We start from the raw sequence: 23,187 nt of genomic DNA on the forward strand, positions 1-23,187 counted from the left end.
ATTTTCCTACTATCTAAAAAATTCTATGAGTGTATTACAGACTTTATAGCTGATTCCCGTAGGCTTCCTGATGAGCAGATAATATGAAAGCTAGGGTTGCTCACTCTTGAGAAGATAAGAATGCAGTTTAACGTTCAAAAGTAATTTAGGTTAATTGGAAAATTGTCCCTCAGTCCAACCTGGATCACTCATGGCTAAGACTGATCGGGCTCCTGCCAACCCCAGGGATCCAGATTTGAGGTAAATCGAGGCACTCTGCCCCCACCAGTGGTGGTGCTAGGAATTTTGGTTAATGAGCAGTCTGCCTCGAAGTTTGAGGCCGGGTTTTCTACTTTTCTATTTTTACTGTGGGCGCCCAAGCGCCGAGTACGGTGTTCTACGCACCGTCGATGCCCAGTGAATACTGGGGATGATGAGGTAACCACGTAAGTAACTTAACAAGGTTAGTCTCTCACCAGAGCCCCTTTGCCGTTTTTGACGTTTGGCATTCCGATTTCTCATTCTGTTCTAATTTTATTATGTTTGTACACATAGTTATTCTTCATGCTTGAAGACAATGCCACTGATGGTGAAATTCACCCATGGGTGTTGTTACCTCTGCAGGCAGCCTCTGCCTGGCCACCTTATGGCAACCCCTTCTGCTTGCCTTCCTCGCGCCATGGAGCCGACGCCCAACTTCCCCCACCTCCTCCATCCTCTGGGTGCCCCGGGGCTCCTCCGCACACGGAGCCGCTGTTGTCACAAGACCCCCCCGGGCTGCCGCAGCGGTCGTCCTCGCTCCCTCGTTTCTCCCCTCCCCCCAATCCCCTTTCGTCCCCACGGCCCAGGGTGAGCTCCGTGGCGCAGAGAGGAGCTCCAAGCCACTCTTACCACGGAGCTGGTACCAGTCCCCTCCTTCCTCTGGGTGCTGCCATGGGGGGTCACGCGTAGAGCCGCCGCTGCTACAAGCTGCCCCCAGGCCACCGCGACGATCCTCCTCACTCCTCTTCTCCCCACCTACCCTTTCGACCCCACGGCTCCAGGTGCGGTCCGTAACACAGAGGGGAACTCTGAGCCACTTCCATCACAGAGCCAGTGATGCCCTTCTCTCCCTCCCCCCCACCATCCATGGTGGGCCTCGTGTGTGGAGCCTGTCGTGACGGTGAACCTTCACGGTGCGCCGGTGCCTCCATGCCCATGTGCACCCCCTTCCCCACCACCAGTCCCGGGGTCCGGCTCTGCTGCCAGACTAGTTCCAGCAGTCCAGGACGGCGGTCACTCGCCACCTGCCCCACCCCAAACACACACCCTGATGCTTAGGCGCCAGGGTGCGTCCCCCACCACCTGTCCGGGAACACAGCCCCAGAGCATATCCCAGAGCCACTGCCGCCACAGGACACCTCCAGCCCCCTCCCCGTTGCGGCATGGGATTAACCCTAGCTCCCCGCGTTGGTCCAGCACTTCGGTATTTGGGCGGGGGTGTCTCTTCCCCCACCAAGTCCCAGGCCACGTGGCTCCAAGATGGCAGATCTGGCCACGATGCAGAGATCAAGAAGCTGGCTTGGAGGTTACCAAGAAGGTCTTGTGGAGTTTTTGCGCCGGAGGAAGGACCGAGAGTAATGAACGGGTATATTTGGATACTGAGGGGAGCCAACTTCCTGCTCAGCCACCAGTGAGAAGCCGCAGAAACCGATTGACAGCGCAGAGACTAATGATGGCCTTCATCCGCGGGAGGGCCAAGGGAAGCTGACTGCGTCGGCTGAGGGTGGACCAATGGGTTGAAATCCCGGCTGTGTAAGCGACCACACTCGGTGCTTGAATCAGTGGTCACGGGCTGAGATCTGCTGGGAAGGAGTGGGAATAAAGCTGCCTGACTTGGAGAGAGCTGTTGTCTCTGTCTTCTCTATGCTACACATCTCTGGGCGTGCTAGCGGGTGTCTGTCGGGGGGTGGGGGTGGTGATGTCTGTGACCGACCTGAAAGACCAATTTTGTCACCACGCTGTGAACCCATGCAGACTGCCCTTTGCTGTGCTGTCATGTTTGTTGTTTGCGGCGCCCAGCGTTGTGTTCACTTTTGCCTCCTGGATTCACGACCCTTGTGAAGCCCCTTTCTCAATCGCTCCTTGCTGGCATCGCTGGAGGTGACTGATTTTCTGATTACTCCTGAAACCCGACGTTTTCAACTCGCAACGATTCGGGACGTAGCTGGGAAAAGCAGAGAAAACCGGGCTTCTTGCCCTAGGTGCACAAGTTGAGTGTAGATCTGAAAAGTTTGTGTTCGAGAAGGGGCTTTCTTATGAATGGTAGTTCTCGTCTGACAGTATGCTTTGGATACTTCAGCTGTAAATGGGTCCTGCTCGCAATAAGTCTTTGTGTGTACTTTGTGACATGCTGCATCCCTGCCTACCTACTTGCTTGTTGCACTCTGGGCTCCTGCAGGAAGATGTCTGACAGGGAGGAGAGTGTGAATGGTGCTGTGCAAATCACTCATACTATAATCGGGTCCTTGGCGCTTCTCGGCCATTTTTTTGTCTTTTTCTGGGACATTCCATCATCTACAAACATTATGCTCTAGTGAGTAGCAGGGGCGGGAAGTCGATGACTATGCCTCTTCTTTAGGGTCATATTATTGTATAGTAGGAGAGACTATTAAAAGCTCAGATCAGGTTGTTTAATCTAAACTTGTCAATAGTCAAGCCTCATCACTGAACATTTAAGGTGCTAATGGAAGGCTGTTCCGGCTCATTTTCCAGATTGGTTTACATGCCACTTGGTCTCCCTTTTTCGCAAGATAACTATTCTAGAAAAGTCATCTCTAAGATTTGAGGGAACCCCCCATATCATTTTCAAATCCAAGTTGGAAGATTTTCTAATGACTCAAAGGTAAAAGCTTGCTTGAATGATAGAAGAATAGAGGGTTTTTGAAGAAGTCGGAGCACTTTCCAGAAGTTTGATTCGTCTTTTCCACGAACAAAATTAAACATGTTGTTACTGTTAACTACAAAAAAAAATGTTCTTCATGTATAGATAAGGATGCTATTTTAACATTTAAGTTTCTATTCGATGCGAATAATCTTTGGCTAATCATGTTTTGATAAGTTTCTCATTTCATACAATATTTTTGGTTTACCGTGTTCTATTTGTGAATTTGCCTGTGAAGTACAGCTTGATTTCACTTGTTAACCTTTTACGGCATCATTCTTCTAGGCAGATGCATTTATTGTCCGAATAGCAATAAATAAAGTTATTTTTTAAAAAATATATTGCTAATTTGTTTAATTTCCAGAACAGAGTTGGCTATAATTGCCTTATTTTTGTTTCATTGTAGGGATACCTCCAAAGTAAATATTCTCGTTCCTGGTGCTGGATTAGGAAGATTGGCCTGGGAAATAGCTATGTTAGGTTATGCTTGCCAAGGAAACGAATGGAGTTTCTTTATGCTCTTTTCGTCTAACTTTGTCCTCAACAGGTATTTAAAATTTGTTTTTTTTCTGTATCTGTACCTCAGAAGTCACAACCAAGGTTGCTTAAATCCAGTTGTATTCTAAGATCCAAGCTTTAGATTTTTTTTGAACTAGCCTTGTTCCCAATTTGTTCAGATAAAAAAATGACTGTGTGTCCTAAAGAGAAAAATCTAAACAATTACTGCTTTTAAAAAAAAAGGTAATCTTTAATTTGATTGGCAGTAGCGTTGAATGTTTCTTTTATTAAAAATCAAGTCTTAGGCCTACATCCAAGAAAAAAAGTCAGAATTAGACTTGCATTTGAAAAGCGATGAATTCATTCAAAATTATGCATTGGCTTCCTACTTGTATATAAATGCAAATCATGGTGTTATCTTAATTTATAAGGTTTTGCAAATGTTGGAGCCCAATTCTCACTGGGCATCTTCGCATTAACACTTGTCAAGAGATTTAATCGCATTCTTTGCAGTTAATTTCATCTACTTCCTACTTTCTTCGAGCATCTTCACTTTGATACCGGGCTTCAACCCAAACATCCGTCCACCCCAGTCACATTTTAAAGTTTCCGATCATGAGCGGTATAGCACACTTGTTTAAATTGCCACTTGTCCTGAACACCTAACAATCGTCGTTAGGGTGGGTAGATGGGGGGTGATGGGTAGATAATAGGTGTCCAGCTCACCAGCACTAGCCCATTTGAAAATGACAGTGTAGTTTATAATGATGGTGTAGTTTATTCTCCCCGAGAAGCAACCCCTTTTGATCGCTTTTCTGATATTGCTGTGGCCCTTTGACGCAACACTGAGAAGCCCGCAGGATGGAAGAGAATCAGGGAGGCTCAGTTTTCTTCGAACCGCACAACCGTAGCCTCAACTAGACCAAATGAGCTAATATGGTGACACTGCATTAGTGACCTTCCAGCCCATACATTGAGCTGCTGTGGCCTCTGGGAACTAATTAAGGAGAGAGTAAGAAAGATTATCAGTGTCAGGGAAGTAGTGAGCTGTGGCCCCATCGTCCCAGCTTCTTGTTTGCTTCTCTTTCCCGAGAGCTGCCACCGCTCCCAATTCCAGAAAGAGAAGGACCACCCTAGGTTGCAGTAAGAGGAGGCTGTAGTGTGTTAAAACTTGATCCATTGCTACATAGTGAGGTATTGAGAAATCCTGGAAAGGCACCTATAATTTTATGATTTCCCAATTTTTTACCACCAGATTAAAAAGACATTTCAGCATCTACGCTCTAGCGATCCTACAACAGTACTCCTATAAACTGTTCGCTACAGTTACCAGAACACCTGTTATTCTATTTAGGTGTAACAGTTATTTAATAATTGTGGTATCTGCTAAGTGCTCACTATGTGCCAGGCACTGTACTAAATGCTGGAGTGGATACAAGCAAATCATGTTGGACACAGTCCCTGTCCCTCGGGGGGCCCACAGTCTCAATCCCCATTTTACAGATGAAGTAACTGAAGCCCAGAGAAGTAAGGTGACTTGCCCAAGGTCACACAGCAGACAAGTGGCAGAGCCGGGATTAGAGCCCATGACCTCCTGACCCTCAGGCCTGGGCTCGATCCACTACACCGTGCTGCTGCTTATTTCTGTTATGCTCCCCATTTAGTCATGGTCAACCAGAATTGCAAGTGGTGGGTTTGGTTAAAATAGTGGGGTATAAAATATATATATATATTTTATATATAAAATATGGGGTATAAAATATAAAATAAGAATACATATTTATTACTCTATTTATTTATTTATTTTACTTGTACATATCTATTCTATTTATTTTATTTTGTTAGTACGTTTGGTTTTGTTCTCTGTCTTCCCCTTTTAGACACAGAGCCCACTGTTGGGTAGGGACTGTCTCTATATGTTGCCAATTTGTACTTCCCAAGCGCTTAGTACAGTGCTCTGCACATAGCGCTCAATAAATACGATTGATGATGATGATGATGATGAAGATGGGGTCGGTTGATGGGAAGCAGAAAGGAGCTTTAAATCATAACCTCATCCTGCCAGGTGAACAAACTACTCCCTGAGTATATTGAGAATATCAGCTGATGAGGCACCTGAACTCTTTGCAGTCACTCCAGTAGCCAAAAAATGGGTGCATCTCCTGAAGTGCCTTGGCAGGAGCTGAGCCATCTTTACATTCTGCTAGGTTAAGATGCTGATTCTTGAAACTGCCTGTTTGCCAGAGCATTAAAGAAAAAAGGTCGCAGCCATCTGTGATAGTGCCATATGCATCTCCTCCAGATGGCTCGTGTCTGCTCCTGCTGTCTCTTGCTCGCTGAACCCTCCTCTCCTCCTGTCCTCCCCCCAGGCCATCTGCTCTCCTTCCCTTCCCCACAGCACCTGTATATATGTTTGTACATATTTATTACTCTACTTATTTTACTTGCACATATCTATTCTATTTATTTTATTTTGTTAGTAGGTTTGGTTTTGTTCTCTGTCTCCCCCTTTTAGACTGTGAGCCCACTGTTGGGTAGGGACTGTCTCTATATGTTGCCAATTTGTACTTCCCAAGCACTTAGTACAGTGCTCTGCACATAGTAAGCGCTCAATAAATACGATTGATGATAATGATGATGCTGTCCCCCACTTGCTGCTACCTCTATATACCTGCCCAAATGCTTACCCTCGCTGCTACCTTGTAGAATCTCTTACCTCTGCGTAGCCGCTCAAATGCTTGGGGCGGTGCTAGAAAGTCCTCAAGATTTAACCCATTTTTTACACTTTTTAAAATGGTATCTGTTAACCACTTACTATATGCAGGCACTGTATTAAGTTCTTGAGTAGATACATGCTAATTGGGTTGAACACACAGTCCCTGTCCCACACAGGGCTCACAGTCCATTTTACGGATGACATAACTGAGGCACAGAGAAGTGAAGTGACTTGCCCAAAGTCACACAGCAAACAGCTGTGTTCTCATTCCAGCTCCTCTGTCTCCCAGGCCTGTGCCCTTTGCAGTAGGCCATGCTCCTCTCTTTTTTAAAGATTAGGGTTGGAGTCACCAACATGTGCTTTTAAAAAAATCGTGTTAATATTTTCTCTTGTAAGGTGACTTACAATTCCATCCTAATTCTGCCGTGGTTTGCTTAATCAGTTTAGTACCCTTGTTTGACAAATCGTCAATCTCTCCACTGTCTTCAGCAGAATCCACGTATGTTTTGGAATATATTCACTAGTAGTAAAGGAATTTATTGAACACCCACTGGGTGCAGTGCACTGTACTAAGCACTTGGGAAAGTACAACAGAAGCATGAGCGGTTTCCTGACCATAAGGAGCTTACCCTTGGATCTGGGATCTCTGTGCGTTTGGTATTCGCCCTACCCTCAGCCCCACAGCACTTTATGGACATATCTATAAATATATATATATATATATGTATATATATTAAATCAATCAATCATTTATTGAGCGCTTACTGTGTGCAGAGCACTGTACTAAACGCTTGGGAAGTGCAAGTTGGCAACATATAGACAGTCCCTACCCAACAGTGGGCTCACAGTCTAAAAGGGGGAGACAGAGAACAAAACCAAACATACTAACAAAATAAAATAAATAGAATAGATATGTACAAATATGACTGAATGAATATTAGAAATTATTTATATTGACATATGTCTCCCCCTCTAGACTGCAAGCTCACTGTGGGCAGGGTACATGTCTCCTGACTCTGTTGTATTGTCCTCTCCTGAGCTCTTAGTACAGTGCTCTGCACACAGTGCTCAATGAATACCATATATATATATATATATATATATGGTGTATATGGTGTATATATATATATATATATATATATACACACCATCGACTGATTAATTGAATACACTCTTAACGGGACACAGGCACTAAAATATTTACAAATGAGGTGATCAGAATCAGTCGCCAGCACAATCTGTTATACATATATACATTAGTGCTGAGTGAGGATATGAATAAGTGCTAGAGTTGGCTGAAGGGTTGGTGTTACTTAGGTTTTAGGAATGAATTGGGCATGCCTTCTTGGTGGTAATAATAATAATAATAATAATAATAATGGTATTTGTTAGGCATTTACTGTGGGCCAGGCACCGTAGTAAACGCTGGGACGAATACAGGCAAATTGGGTTGGACACAGTCCCTGTCCCACGTGGGGCTCACATTCTCAATCCCCATTTTACAGATGAGGTAACTGAGCCCAGAGAAGTGAGGGGACTTACACATGGTCACCCAGCAGACGAGTGGCAGAGATGGGATTAGAACCCACAACCTTCTGACTGCCAGGCTCTACCCACTGCGTAGATTTAGGAGAGCAGCAGTCTGTCGGATTAGGGGGACGAAAGAGTTCCAGGCTGGTGGAGCAGCGAGGATGAAGGGTCAGGTGGGAGAGTTGAGAGTGGGAGGAACAAATATAGTAAACTGGAGAATAGCTGGCGTAAATGGTTATGTAAAATGTGGGGAAGTTCGTGGAGAGCCTTGAAGCTGATTTTCAAGGGATTTTTTTTTTTCATGGTATATGTTACGTGCTGACTGTGTGCCAGGCACTTTTACTATGCACTGGGGTAAATAAGCTAATCAGGTTGGACACTGTCCGTGTCCCACTTGGGGCTCACAGTCTTAATCCCGATTTTCCAGATGAAGTAACTGAGGCCCAGAGAAGTGAAGTGACTTGCCCGAGGTCACCCAGCAGACGAGTGGCGGAGCCAGGATCAGTACCCAGATCCTTCTGACTCCCAGCCCCGCGTCTGATTCTTCGCTGAAATGGGAAAGTCCTGCAGGGGTTTGAGGAGAAAGAAGCTGTGAGATGAGCAACACCAAGATGATGATCCTAGCAGCAAACAGTGTAGACTATTGATTGGAGGGGAGAGATGCTGGGTGCAGGGAGAACAGTGAGAAGTCTAGCTCTGGTGTGACAAGAGCTAGAACCGAGGTGGTGGTAGCAGTCTCAGTGCGGAGGAACGAGAATCTGAAACTTATTTCCTCTATCCACCCTCCCTTCTGCATGGACTCTGATCTTGGCCGTGTTCCCTTTAAGCACTTGGGATACCCACCCCCGTCCCACAACACTTAACGTAAAAATTCGTAAACCCTAGGATTTCAGCCATCGCTAATCTGTTTTAATGTCTGTCTCCCCGTGCAAACTGTAAGCTTCTTACGGGCAGCCCCGTACGGCTGAGGAGCAGCGTGGCTCAGTGGAAAGAGCCCGGGCTTGGGAGTCGGAGGACATGGGTTCTAATCCCGGCTCCGCCACTTGTCTGCTGTGTGGCCTTAACTTCTCTGTGCCTCAGTTTCCTCATCTGGAAAACGGGGATTAAGATTGTGAGTCCCATGTGGGCCAACCTGATTACTTTGTATCTACCCAAGTGCTTAGAACAGCGCCCTGCACATAGTAAGCACTCAATAAACACGATTGAATGAATGAATGCTCAGCACATGGTACGTACTTAACAAATACCATAATAATTATTATTATTACTAAGTGTTTAGTACAGTGCTCTGCATGCAGTACGCAGTCAATAAACATTGATGGATTGACAGGTTTGGTCATTTTGAAATACATCCTAAATATTTTTCTGGGAATTCCCTTCTCCCCACTCAGTTTGTGGAGTTTATAAAATATTTGGCGTCTGAAGTCTGCTTTTACTTACCTAAGCGTCATCATTCTTCTCCAATATAGACCACTAACCTCAAAAACAAAATTTGAATACTGTTAAATTTGGGGTTGGCGTTAGACTCTGATACCCTGCATTAAGCAAGTTGTCATAACATTGCTATCTTTATCAATAGGTTCATTCATTCAGGAGTACTTAGTGAACGCCACCTGTGTGCTGAGCCCTGTAGTGAACACTTAGGAGAGGACAGTAAAAGTGTTCATTTACCCATTTGACTAATTTGTAAGTGTCATAGTGGAGTAAGATTACCAAAGAAACATACGTTGTATAGATGTTGACTGCAAATTGTAAAAATAAAGTTTTATAAAATAAAACTTGAAATTTAAACCTAAAATTTACCCATGGTTTTTAAAAAACTAATAATGCATTGAATTACATTTTTAAACTCCAGAAATCCATGCCTTATCCAGGATAAACATTTTCAATCAATGGTATTGGTTGTTTACTATAAATAAAGTAAAAATACATAAAGGATGGTATTTGTTAAGCGCTTACTATGTGCCAAGCACTGTTGTAGAAACAAGGAAGTTGGGTGGTCCCACATGGGGCTCACAGTCTTAATCCCCATTTTACAGATGAGGTAACTGAGGCACAGAGAAGTCAAGTGACTTGCCCAAAGTCACACACGCTCTTTCCACTAAGCCACGCTGCTTCTCATGCTGCTGCTGCTGTGCGTGCAGAGCACCGGACTAAGCACTTGGGAGAGTACAATTTAACAGAATTGGTGGACATGTTCCCTTTCCACAAGAATCTTACAGTCTAGAGGGGGAGATAGACATTACATAGACATAACTGCCGCGGGGCTGAGGGTGACGTGAATATCAACTGCTTGAAGATCCAAGGGTATAAGTGACACAGAAGGGAGAGAGAGAGAGAGTGGAGGAAATGAGGGCTTAGGCAGGGAAGGCCTCTTGGAGGAAATGGGATTTTAATAAGGCTACGAAGGTGGGGAGAGCGGTGATCTGTCGGATATGAAGGGGGAGGGAGTTCTAGACCAGAGGGAGGATGTAGGCAAGGGGTTGGTGGTGAGATAGATGAAATTGAAGTACAGCGAGTCAGTTGGCATTAGAGGGGTGAAGTGAGTATGCCGCTGGGTTGTAGTACGAAATCAGCGAGGTCCGATAGCAGGGGGAGGGTTGATTGAGTCCTTTAAAGACGACAGTAAGAAGTTTGTCTTTGCAGAGGTGGGTGGGCAACCACTGGACGTCCTTCTCTGACTGAATATTTTTTTAGAAAAGTGATCTGGCCACCAGAGTGAAGTAAGGACTGGAGTTGGCAGAGACAGGAGGCTGATGCAGTAGTCAAGGTGGGATAGGATAAGGGCTTGGATCAGCGGAGTTGCAGTTTGGATGGAGAGGCAAGGACAGATTTTCGCAGCGTTGTGAATCAGTCGATCATTGGTATTTATTGAGCTCTTAACTGTGTTCATAGCGCTTGGAAGAGTACAATACAACCGAATCTGTAGACACGTTCCCTGGAGGTAGAACCGACGGGATTTGGTGTCATGTTAAGTATGTGGGTTTAATGAAAGAGATGTCTAGGAGAAAGGAAAAGCAGCGTGGCTCAGTGGAAAGAGCACGGGCTTGGGAGCCGGAGGTCATGGGTTCTAATTCTGACTCTGCCACTTCATCATCAATCGTATTTATTGAGCACTTACTATGTGCAGAGCACTGTACTAAGCGCTTGGAAAGTCAGCTGTGTGACTTTGGTCAAGTCACTTAACTGCTCTGTGCCTCAGTTCCCTCATCTGTGAAATGGGGATTAAGACTGTGAGCCCCACGTGGGACAACCTGATCACCTTGTATCCCCCGCCCCAGCACTTAGACCAGTGCTTCGCACATAGTAAGGGCTTAACAAATGCCATCATTATTATTATTATAATTGCCAAGGTTACAGGCTTGTGAAGATGGAGGATAGTGATGTCTACAGTGATGAGAAAGAGGACGGGGTGGGAGGGACGGCGGTGTCAGGGTTTGGTGTTGGTGGTACATCCAAGTAGAGGTGTCCAAAAGGCAGGAGGAAATGCGAGACTGCAGAGAAGAGAGGTCCGGACTGGAGAGGTACATTTGAGAATCATCTGCGTAGAGATGGTAGTTGAGTTCTCCCCCTTTTAGACTGTGAGCCCACTGTCGGGTAGGGACTGTCTCTATATGTTGCCAAATTGTACTTCCCAAGCGCTTAGTACAGTGCTCTGCACACAGTAAGCGCTCAGTAAATACGATTGATGATGATGATGACTGTGGGAGCTAGTGAATTCTCCAAGGGAGGGGATGGAAATGGAGAATAGAAGGGGACCCAGAACCGAGCCTTGAGAGACTGAGAAGGAGCAACCAGAGAGAGAGGAGGAGAACCAGGAGAGGACAGTGTCAGTGAAGCCAAGGTTGGATAATGTTTCCGGGAGAAGGGGGTGGTCGACAGCGTTGAAGGCAGCCGAGAAGTCGAGGAGGATTAGACTGGAGTAGAGGACATTGGATTTGGGAAGAAGAAGGACTCCGGTGACCTTAGAAAGGGCAGTTTCCATGGAGTAAAGGGGTGGAAGCCCGATTGCAGGGGGACCAGGAGAGAATTGGAGGAGAGGAAGTGGAGACAGCAGGTGATTTCTCCTTAAGAATATTTTTTAACAGTTCCATAGTTTTCAAAGAGCTTCATTTGAGAAGTGAGCATTTTGAGTAGTGAAAATAATTTACGTAGCATGAGTACTTCCAAAAAATCTAATTATGAGATAACGCCTTGTGTTTAAATTTAATGTGGGGGCAAATCAGAAATTATTCAGATGAACCTTAATTTGTTTTTCATATTTTGCAGATGTTCCGAAATTAACACATATAAACTTTACCCCTGGATTCATCAGTTTAGCAATAACAGACGGTCTGCTGATCAGATACGACCGGTCCACTTCCCTGACGTTGACCCGCACAGTCTTCCTTCTGGGTCAAATTTTTCCATGACAGCAGGGGATTTTCAGGAGATATACTCAGAATGCAGTAAGTCAAACGTGTAAATGATTATTTTGCAAGTAAAGATTTCTCTGATATTAAAAAGAGCAAAATTTCTTGAACCCATCATATGAAGCGGTAAACGGCCCCTAATTTGTGTCTTCATTTTAGTAGACCGTGCTCGGCTTGTTTTAAAACAGGGACTGCCTGTATTTTCTGTCAGGAACGGTCAAATATTTTTATGACGTGTTTTCCAGAGGGCCCACTCTTCTTCCCCTCACAAAACCACGGCCCCACCCTAAAGGAAAGGGACTGGGACATAAAGCATGTCCTCTAATGAAACACAACCAAAGGAAAGTTTCTATCGGTTGCTCCAATATTCTTCCGTGAGATTGTTCACAGCTTAAAGTCACTTGCAAATTCAATAGTAAGCATGCTTCAGGATGAAGAAATAAAAGTTGTTCAATATAACCTCAGAGGCACCGGTGCCTTGCCTGTACAAGTACCTGACCATAGTCCTCCTCATCCTCCTCTCAGCCTTTCCTCCTAGATGGATGCTGCAGGGGATCGGGAGGTGGGGGACTGCTCCACTGTCCTTTGTGGCTGCCACTTGCCACTTGTGTTGCACATCAAATGCCTCATTTGCCTGTAAACTCTCCCACAGCTAGTCTGAATCACTCACTTGTGAACCTCACACTACATGGCCACAGAACCGGAATTTAAATTTGACGTTCATATGGTTCACTTGGTGTCAGTCAAATGAGAAGCAGTGTGACCTATTGGAAAGAGCACGGACCTGGACATCAGAGGCTCTGGGTTCTGTTCCCGGTTTTGCCACTTGTCTGCTGTGTGATCTCGGGCAAGTCCCTTAACTTCTCTGAGCCCCAGTTTCCGCATCTGGAATCCCTAAAATCTCCTATCTCGATTGCGAGTCCCATATGAGATAGGGACTGGGTCCAACCTAATGATCTCACCCAGCGCTTAGAACGGTGCCTGGCACATAGTAAGCACTTAACAAATATTATTATTGTTATTGTCATTATTATTAGTGTTTTTATAATACCTTATTTATAAATGAAGGGAAAACTGAGACTCAAAGGCGACATTATTCCAAAAATGATATTAAAAAATCTTCAACTTGATTTTCTCATCAGTGATTTTCAAACTTTTCTGCTTTTCACAGTTTCTTATTACCTGTAGTCCTCTATAATTATACCTAACTTTGGGTGCCTTGTTTTTAATAATGCTAAGGTGATTTTTGCTTATACTCCCTAGCTGTTCCGGATTTTAAAAATACTTTATTAACTGTAACCGTTAACTGCGTTAGCTGTAATTGGTTCAGAGTTAATTGCAGTCCTGTAGGAAAGTAAGCACAGTAAATACAGAACAGTTGTTTGGCCTTCTTGTGTTTTGGTGCAGATGCTTGGGATTGTATCGCTACCTGCTTCTTCATTGACACAGCCCACAATGTCATTGACTACATTGACACAATATGGAAAATACTCAAGCCAGGAGGAATTTGGATAAATCTAGGTAGGATTCAATTATTTTAAGCATGATGACATGTATTTTCTCCAAACACTGAAAATAGCTATCGTAAGTATCGTAAGTGATCTTGTTCTTAATTTTTCCAGAGTATCTGGTTATACTCGAGAAGCAGTGTGGCTCAGTGGAAAGAGCTCGGGCTTTGGAGTCAGAGGTCATGGGTTCAAATCCCGGCTCTGCCAATTGTCAGCTGTGTGACTTTGGGCAAGTCACTTCACTTCTCTGTGCCTCAGTTCCCTCATCTGTAAAATGGGGATTAAGACTGTGAGCCCCCTGTGGGATAACCTGATCACCTTGTAACCTCCCCAGTGCTTAGAACAGTGCTTTGCACATAATTAGCACTTAATAAATGCCATTATTATTATTATAATTATATATACTAAATAACTGCAACTTTTCTAAATTAGACATTTTACTATATTGACATAAAACTTTGCTCATCAAATCTTTTCCTAGTTTGCAGAAATTAAGCTTCTACTCCAGCACTTATTATTCTCAAAATAATATTTTATCCAGGCCCTCAGATTCTGAATTAATGAGGCTAAAAGGATACAAACGAGCGTCAGCATTTTTTCCTCTCAATTGTCGGCTGTCTTCGTAACCCTTATGATGCTGCAGACAAGATGTAAATGCTTTTTTCAATTGAACAAAATCTTTGGCTTTTCCTAACCATGACCAATCCTGATCAGTCAAGAAGTAAATTATTGTGAATTTACCTTAAAATAAAAGGTAGCTGAAACAACTGTACTGTGGACGTATAGAAGCCAATAGCGTAAAATCCAAAAGATCCTATATTGCTGAATCCGATGATGTGTCTCTGTTGCCCATGCATGCTCAGCTGGAGTTGATGGAATGAGGTTGAGGGGTAGTTTGAATAGGAGGGGCTTGGGATGTTGTGGATTTAGCGGAGGAGGTTTGTTGGAGGAGGTTGGATTTTAGTGGGGGCTTTGACCATGGGGAGGGCTAATTCAGGGACAGAGGGAGTACCAGGCCAGGGGAACAGAGTGAGCAGTGCGATAAACTGTGAGCCCGTTGTTGGGTAGGGACAGTCTATATATGTTGCCAACTTGTTCATTCATTCATTCATTCATTTGTATTTATTGAGCGCTTACTGTGTGCAGAGCACTGTACTAAGCGCTTGGGAAGTACAAGTTGGCAGCATATGGAGACGGTCCCTACCCAACAGCGGGCTCACAGTCTAGAAGGGGGAGACAGACAACAAAGCAAAACATAGTAACACAGTAAAATAAATAAAATAGTAAATATGTACAAGCAAAATAAATAGAGTAATAAATCTGTACAAACATATATACAGGTGCTGTGGGGAGGGGAAGGAGGTAGGGCGGGGGGGATGGGGAGGGGGAGAGGAAGGAGGGGGCTCAGTCTGGGAAGGCCTCCTGGAGGAGGTGAGCTCTCAGTAGGGCTTTGAAGGGAGGAAGAGAGCTTGGCGAATGTGCGGAGGGAGGGCATTCCAGGCCAGGGGGAGGACGTGGGCCGGGGGTCGATGGCGGGACAGGCAAGAACGAGGCACGGTGAGGAGGTTAGCGGTAGAGGAGCGGAGGGTGCGGGCTGGGCTGTAGAAGAAAAGAAGGGAGGTGAGGTAGGAGGGGGCGAGGTGATGGAGAGCCTTGAAGCCGAGAGTGAGGAGTTTTTGCCTGATGCGTAGGTTGATTGATAGCCACTGGAGATTTTTGAGGAGGGGAGTAACATGCCCAGAGCGTTTCTGCACAAAGATGATCCGGGCAGCAGCGTGAAGTATAGATTGAAGTGGGGAGAGACAGGAGGATGGGAGATCAGAGAGGAGGAACTTGTACTTCCCAAGTGCTTAGTACAGTGCTCTGCACACAGTAAGTGCTCAATAAATATGATTGAATGAATGAATGAATGGAGGTGGGAAAATTGAGTGCGTGGCACAGTCAGAAAGTTAGCTTGGGAGGAATGAAGTGAGCGAGTTGGAGAGTAGTGAGTGAAGAGAGATGGGGAGCTGGGAAGCTAATTATCACAAGCTTTTACTTGATGCGGATGGGTAAGCACTTAGTACAGTGCTAAGCGCTTAGTACGGTGCTCTGCACACAATAAGCGCTCAGTAAACATGATTGAATGAATGAAACGGGAAGCCAATGTGCGGTTTTGAGGAGTACAAAAATGTTTGCGGAGGGACTTTTCAAGAAGGTGATCCATGCAGCTGCACAGATCCCAAAGATTAGATGGGGGAAGAGGCTGGAGGTAGGGACACCAGTTAGGGGGCTGATACAGTAGTCTAGTGGTGGGGAGAAAGAACTGATCTGGGAGTCGTGTAGGAGAAACCAGCAGGATTTGGCGGTAGATAGAATGGGAGCTGAAGGATAGTCAATCAATCAATCAATCAATCAATTGTATTTATTGAGCGCTTACTATGTGCAGAGCACTGTACTAAGCGCTTGGGAAGTACAAATTGGCAACACATAGAGACAGTCCCTTCTGAGACTAGTCAGAAGTCGGGGATGACGTCGAGGATGAGGGTTTCTGGGGTGGGGATGATGGTGGTGTTATTGACAAAGATGGAAAAGAAGAAGTGGGTTTAGAAGGGAAGATAAGAAGCAGCATGGCCCAGTGGAAAGAGCACGGGCTTTGGAGTCAGAGGTCATGGGTTCAAGTGTCAGCTCTGCTGCTTGTCAGCTGTGTGACTTTGGGCAAGTCACTTAACTTCTCTGTGCCTCAGTTCCCTCATCTGTAAAATGGGGATTAAAACTGTGAGCCCCCCCGTGGGACAACCTGATTACCTTGTAACCTCCCCATCATCATCATCATCATCATCAATCGTATTTATTGAGCGCTTACTATGTGCAGAGCACTGTACTAAGCACTTGGGAAGTACAAATTGGCAACATATAGAGACAGTCCCTACCCAACAGTGGGCTCACAGCCTAAAAGGGGGAGACAGAGAACAAAACCAAACATACTAACAAAATAAAATAAATAGAATAGATATGTACAAGTAAAATAAATAAATAAATAGAGTAATAAATATGTACAAACATATATACATATATACAGGTGAAGATAAGGGAAGATAAGAAGCAGCATGGCCCAGTGGAAAGAACACAGGCCTGAGAGTCAGAGGACCTGGGTTCCAATCCTGGCTCCGTCATTTGCCTGCTGGGTGACCTCAGGCAAATCACTTAATTTCTCTGCGCCTCAGCTCCCTCACCTGGAAAATGGAGATTCAATAGTAAAAATAATGATGGCATTTATTAAGCGCTTACTATGTGCAAAGCACTATTCTAAGCGCTGGGGATACCTGTTCTCCCTCCTATTTAGACTGTGAGTCCCACGTGAGACAGGGACTGTGCCCAACCTAATTAACTTATACCTATCTCAGCACTAGAACGGTGCTCGACACATAGTGAGCACTTAACAAATGCTGTAAAAAAAAAAGATGATAATTATGGTATGTAGTGCACTGCAGATGTATCCCTAAGTTCAGGCACTTTGGCATATCTGATTTAAAGTCTAAGAGACTTACATTCTTACGTGAGTGCTCAAAGAGTCACCTGACTGCTGCATGCCAAACTTCATATCCTGTGTTGCGTTATCTGAGGGGGTCGATGGCGGGACAGGCGAGAACGAGGTACGGTGAGATTAGCAGCAGAAGAGTGGAGGGTGCGGGCTGGGCTGTAGAAGGAGAGAAGGGAGGTGAGGTAGGAGGGGGCGAGGTGATGCAGAGCCTTGAAGCCAAGGGTGAGGAGTTTCTGCCCGCAACCTTGGTGTCATCCTCGACTCAGCTCTCTCGTTCACCCCTCACATCCAAGCCGTCACCAAAACCTGCCGGTTTCAGCTCCGCAACATTGCCAAGATCCGCCCTTTCCTCTCCATCCAAACCGCTACCCTGCTCGTTCAAGCTCTCATCCTATCCCGTCTAGACTACTGTATCAGCCTCCTCTCCGATCTCCCATCCTCTTGTCTCTCCCCACTTCAATCCATACTACATGCTGCTGCCCGGATTGTCTTTGTCCAGAAACGCTCTGGGCATGTTACTCCCCTCCTTAAAAATCTCCAGTGGCTACCAATCAACCTACGCATCAGGCAGAAACTCCTCACCCTCGGCTTCAAGGCTCTCCATCACCTCGCCCCCACCTACCTCACCTCCCTTCTCTCCTTCTACAGCCCAGCCCGCACCCTCCGCTCCTCTGCCGCTAATCTCCTCACCGTGCCTCGTTCTCGTCTGTCCCGCCGTCGACCCCTGGCCCACGTCATTCCCCTGGCCTGGAATGCCCTCCCTCTGCCCATCTGCCAAGCTAGCTCTCTTCCTCCCTTCAAGGCCCTACTGAGAGCTCACCTCCTCCAGGAGGCCTTCCCAGACTGAGCCCCCTCCTTCCTCTCCCCCTCCCTCCCCTCTCCATCCCCCCGCCTTACCTCCTTCCCTTCCCCACAGCACTTGTATATATGTATATATGTTTGTACGTATTTATTACTCTATTTATTTATTTTACTTGTACATATCTATTCTATTTATTTTATTTTGTTAGTATGTTTTGTTTTGTTCTCTGTCTCCCCCTTCTAGACTGTGAGCCCACTGTTGGGTAGGGGCCATCTCTATATGTTGCCAACTTGTACTTCCCAAGTACTTAGTACAGTGCTCTGCACACAGTAAGCGCTCAATAAATACAATTGATTGATTGATTGATCTGAGGTTTGCTTAGAGGTTAGGATATCTATTTGAAGGGCAACTAACCTCCATGTAAAATACAGGAGCTCTGTGTTTTGATACTGCACAGAGGGACCTTGTCTGCCTAACGTACAGAATGCATGTACATTGCTCACAGCATATGCAGAACAAAAACCAAATACTATCATGAAGTACGAGGGTGCTATATAAGGAATACAGGCACTGAAATTCTATAGCGCTAGTGGGGAAAAGGGCTTAAAGCAGTTCGCTATAGAAACAGAGAGAGGAGAAAGCCCAGAGCCTGCGTTCCCTGAAAAATGAATTTGTGCAAGAAAGCAATATCTTTTTTATTTTGTTGATCTTTGAATCCTAGGCCCTCTGCTGTACCACTTCGAAAATTTGGCCAATGAACTCTCCATAGAATTGAGCTACGAAGATATAAGAAGTGTGGTTCTGCAGTATGGATTCCATATAGAGGTATGGGTTTAATGATGCCTGAGGACTTGTTTGTGAAATTTTAGTACTTGATGCTATTTTAGCATAGCACTTAATGATTGGTGGGAACAAGGGCTTTTCTTCCCTCTAGACTGTAGGCTCGTAAAGGACAGGGAACGTGTCTGCTGATTCTGTTGTACTCTCTCAAACGCTTAGTACAGTGCTCTGCACACAGTAAGCACGCAATAAATATGGTTGATTCACATCAGTAACCAAACTTCGTTGCTCATGGCTAGTTTTATGAGAACAAAATTGGCAGGGGAAAAGGAAGGTCTTGGAGAATGCTGCCCTACCTTCCCCTCCACCCACCTTCTCACCTCGCTGCCCTTGTCTTTTGCCTGTAAATGTTAAAATGTCTGGCCCTGGTTTTCTCTCACTGAGCAGCTCGAAATCGCTTATATAGGAAAACTCAGTTTCCGAAGGGGTAAATGAGTATTCCCAGGACCAAGTGGAGACGAGACAAGGAAGCCAGAATTTGGAATGCTTAGACTCCCATTAGAGTTGATTCTTGGTTATCTAGGCTTGGATTAGGTGTATCCTTTCTTCTTTCTGCTCTTAGCAGCCTCCTGCTGCTGCGGCTACTGCCTTTTGACCATTTCGGTGCCTAGTGTTACCTCGAGTACAACAATGGAAAATGAGATGAGAGTAAATGCAATCTGTTTTGCCCCTAACTGAACCCTTTTAAAGGGTTCTTTGGAGGAGGAAAGTGAAACTAATGGCTAAAGAGGAACTATATTTCCCCATAACCATATGCCTCATCTATATTTCCCCAAATTGATATAAGGCATTTTAGAACTTTACATAAAATGTTCTAACATTAAGTATCATTTTGATGGTATTGTACTTGATGTATTTTTATTTGCGGGTACTTAACTGCCTTTTTGCCAAGTCGAATTTAAATATTCATTAATAAAGTAGTGGACAGTGTAGAGGAGAAGTGAAATATTTTGTTTTTAAAATGTTATCCTTTCACCGCAGATGGAGAAAGAATCTGTTTTGTCGACATACACGGTGAATGAGCTCTCCATGATGAAATATTACTATGAATGTGTGTTGTTCGTGGTTCGGAAACCAGAGAAACAGCCTCAAGAGGACTCTTCAGGAAAAAAATGCTTAAAGGAGCAAGTGCAGAAATAACACAGAACCGACTGTTGGTAGTGACAGGACACAATCTCACATCAGTGGTGCCTTCTTATTCCTAACAGGATTTAGATAGATTCTCTATTTTCTTAATAATGGTCTTGCTACCCAAACAAATGTACTATGCCGTGCATATTTGAGCTACGTGAATGAAAGTGGAGAAAATAATCTTCAAATATTCTTGTTCCTTGAAACTCCGATTTATGTCCTTCTGTCATAAGTAGAAAAATTCTTCCTTTGCTATCTCTGTTTTAAGATCTCCCATATATAAGGCTGCTTCACCTATGACTCAATGGTATTTAGATCCACAATAATCTCCTTTTTTGTGCCAGGTCAAACATGTTGCAAACATTCACGTCTAGAGCTCTCGAGAGCCACTGCACCGTGTTTGGCATCCCAGATTGGGAATTAGTTTACTCTGGATCATGAGGCGCTGTATTTAGTTTCTCTTTAACATTATAATTTCTAATATTACCCCTGGTTTTGAAATTGAATATTCTTTAATGAGTACCTAGTGTGTGCAGAGCACTGGACTGTGTACTGGGATAGTACACTAGAATTAGTAGATATGATCCCTGCCCTCAAGAAACTTCTAGTGTAAAGAGATCTTAGTACCAGTTCAGCTGCAGTTTAGTAAAACATTTAAAAGGATTTTGCTTCTTTTAAAAAAAAACGAAACAATCCAACAATTCACAATTCCCCCTCCCTCAAATTTAATAGATTAACAGATGGGTAACTGATGAGAAAATACATTCAGATGCCCTGAGCGCCTCTTGAAGTGCTGAAAATAAAATATGAACCAGAACAATTCAGAAATTAAACTGCTAAATGTTTTTGGCTGGGTTAAATTTAACTAGCAAGAACAGAAATTTAGGTAACTTTGGAATGTTTGCTATATCTTAAAGCAGAGAAGCAGTGTGGCTCAGTGGGAAGAGCCCGGGCTTTGGAGTCAGAGGTCACGGGTTCAAATCCTGCCTCCGCCAATTGCCTGCTGTGTGACCTCGGGCACGTCACTTAACTTCTCTGTGCCTCAGTTCCTTCATCTGTAAAATGGGGGTTAAGACTGCGAGCCCCCCGTGGGATAACCTGATCGCCTTGTAACCTCCCCAGCGCTTAGAACAGTGCTTTGCACATAGTAAGCGCTTAATAAATGCCATTATTATTATTATTATTATTATTATTATTATTTAACCCCTTACCCCATTTAAAAGATGGTAATACCCTCCGTTCCTACTATAGCACATGTTTTCAATCAGCTTTTTGCCTTGAATGAAATTAGGGAATTAGAAAATCTTCTTCCAACAATGAAAAAGCCTGTCCAGGCTCGACGTGCCATATTACTGAAGAAACCGCTTTTGCGCATGTGGGCAGCATCAGAACAGGTGAGTACTACAGTGTGAGTTTTCCTTATTGGGAGACTTCGCACCAACACAACCTTGCATTACTGGAGAGCTGGATGTATTGCAGTATGTTTACGGACTCCAACAATTACCCTACAACAAACACATAGTCCACCATAGCATGCGTTTTCAGTATGCCTTTTGGCTAGAACTTGGTCAGGAAATTAGGAAATGGTCCTCCGACAACGCCAGCTTGTTTGGTTTTAGCGTACTGTGGAATGAGAAGACACAGCTTGTGTGCATGTGCGTGGTGTTGGAATGGGTGAGAATCGCAGCAAGAGTTTTTCTTTAACATGCGGGGTCTGGCAAGAATTGTAACTCTTGTGTTTGAGAAGAACTGGGCCTCTCCTAGTATCCTCGAGGAGCTAAGAAGGTGAGAATGTTTTTACTCATTTGGTGTTCAGGATTCACCTTTGCAAATATTTGGAATAATTTTTCCTTTAGCCAGATTATCTGGATTATCAAGAACCATTTTCTTTGGTTGAAACACCAATGACGCACCTGTGAGAGTTGTGCTGTGTTAGTTTAGGTGTGGTCTGATGTAGAAAGTTGGGAATCTGAAAGGTAGGATTGAATTTCTGCTCCTCGCGTACAGCTTAATTATCGTTAGCAGCTACTGATATAATTACAAATTAAGCAGATCTGTTTTGGGAAATTGTTGGCTGGCGTAGAAAAGAATTTTGCTGCTTTACATTTCTACCTCTGCTTGTTCTCTTTTGGAGGAAGATTGCTTTGGATTTTAAAAAATCTTAACCTCTTTTAGGTGGCCTGGACAAGTAAGTCTATTGGAATGTTAATTCTATATCCTGTTGATAAAATAACATGCTGAGAATTTTGCTGGTGAATGAGTGTCACCTTTTTTATTCCAAATATCATGGGACGTCTTTAAGCCTGCCTCTCTATTAAATGAAACCAGAAAAGCAGTACAGGGTTTAAAATTTAATCACTGATACTCTTTTGTTTATGGCCTGCTTCTTTTGTTTTCCTACTTCCGCCCTGGCGGCGTCTTTTAATAGTGCTTCCGGGAATGGCATGAAATGTTCCCGTTTTTATCAAATCAGAAATCAGGGTTTTATGTCTTTAATGTCATAAGGTGAAAAATAAAAAGGGAACTAACTACTAAAAGGAGCCCGGGTGTGAGTGAAGTCCATTAAAAGCCAAGGTACTCCATTGTTCCTATAGGTTGAAAACACTTAAAGTAAGCAACTGACTGGCATTTTTATTTTCACGTGGTTGGGCCCCGATCCTTTCGCTGTGATCTTTTTTCCTAACAGCATGGCTATGTTAATGCTAAACCTGATGAAATGCCACATTAGGTATAGCACTTGGATTCTGTCATGTTACTAATGATCTTGCATTGTTTTCTGCAATTCAAATTTGTTCCAAAGTCAGTGTAGCTTCTATTTCTGAATGATCTCCAATGTTTGGTTAAATCCAGAGCCAATTATTTCCCTCTACTTATTTTCTTTCCCCTTTTCTAAAATCCTGTTACGTTATTCTATTTCACTTCATGTGTGGTGGGTTTTTTTGTTTTGTTTTTTGAGTTTTTTTGTACAGCTTGCAGTTGGTACAGTGTTAACTTGAAGTTGTGGCATGTTTCAATAAAAAGTTCCGCTGGAAGATTTGATTTAGTGCCAACTTTTTTTATGTTTCAACTAGCCCTGAGTGGGTTCCTTTTGTTATTCTCTGAAGTGCTTTGTATGTACAGGCGTATTCAGACCCCAGGCACTGACTCCGTGAGGGCAAAGGAGATGATCACCCACTTGAGAAGCAGCGTGGCTCAGTGGAAAAGAGCCCGGGCTTTGGAATCAGAGGTCATGGGTTCAAACCCCGGCTCTGCCACTTGTCAGCTTGTGACTTTGGGCAAGTCACTTAACTTCTCTGTGCCTCAGTTACTTCATCTGTAAAATGGG

General features: G+C 44.2%; 1 protein-coding gene across 2 annotated transcripts in view; it reads left to right on the forward strand.

The window, feature by feature from the left end:
• CARNMT1 (carnosine N-methyltransferase 1) overlaps positions 1-20,039 on the forward strand; it is a 30,497-nt gene extending 10,458 nt beyond the window's left edge. For both annotated transcript variants that reach the window (XM_038769992.1, XM_038769994.1), the window contains exons 4-8: positions 3,309-3,449; positions 11,916-12,094; positions 13,466-13,579; positions 18,613-18,716; positions 19,713-20,039. In XM_038769992.1, the coding sequence (XP_038625920.1) occupies positions 3,309-3,449; positions 11,916-12,094; positions 13,466-13,579; positions 18,613-18,716; positions 19,713-19,871 (697 nt within the window). In that variant the 3' untranslated portion in view covers positions 19,872-20,039. The remainder of the gene's footprint in view (positions 1-3,308; positions 3,450-11,915; positions 12,095-13,465; positions 13,580-18,612; positions 18,717-19,712) is intronic.
• Positions 20,040-23,187: the final 3,148 nt, after the last annotated feature.

The sequence above is a fragment of the Tachyglossus aculeatus genome, chromosome X4 (assembly GCF_015852505.1).
Source record: "Tachyglossus aculeatus isolate mTacAcu1 chromosome X4, mTacAcu1.pri, whole genome shotgun sequence".
Classification (NCBI taxonomy): domain Eukaryota; kingdom Metazoa; phylum Chordata; class Mammalia; order Monotremata; family Tachyglossidae; genus Tachyglossus; species Tachyglossus aculeatus.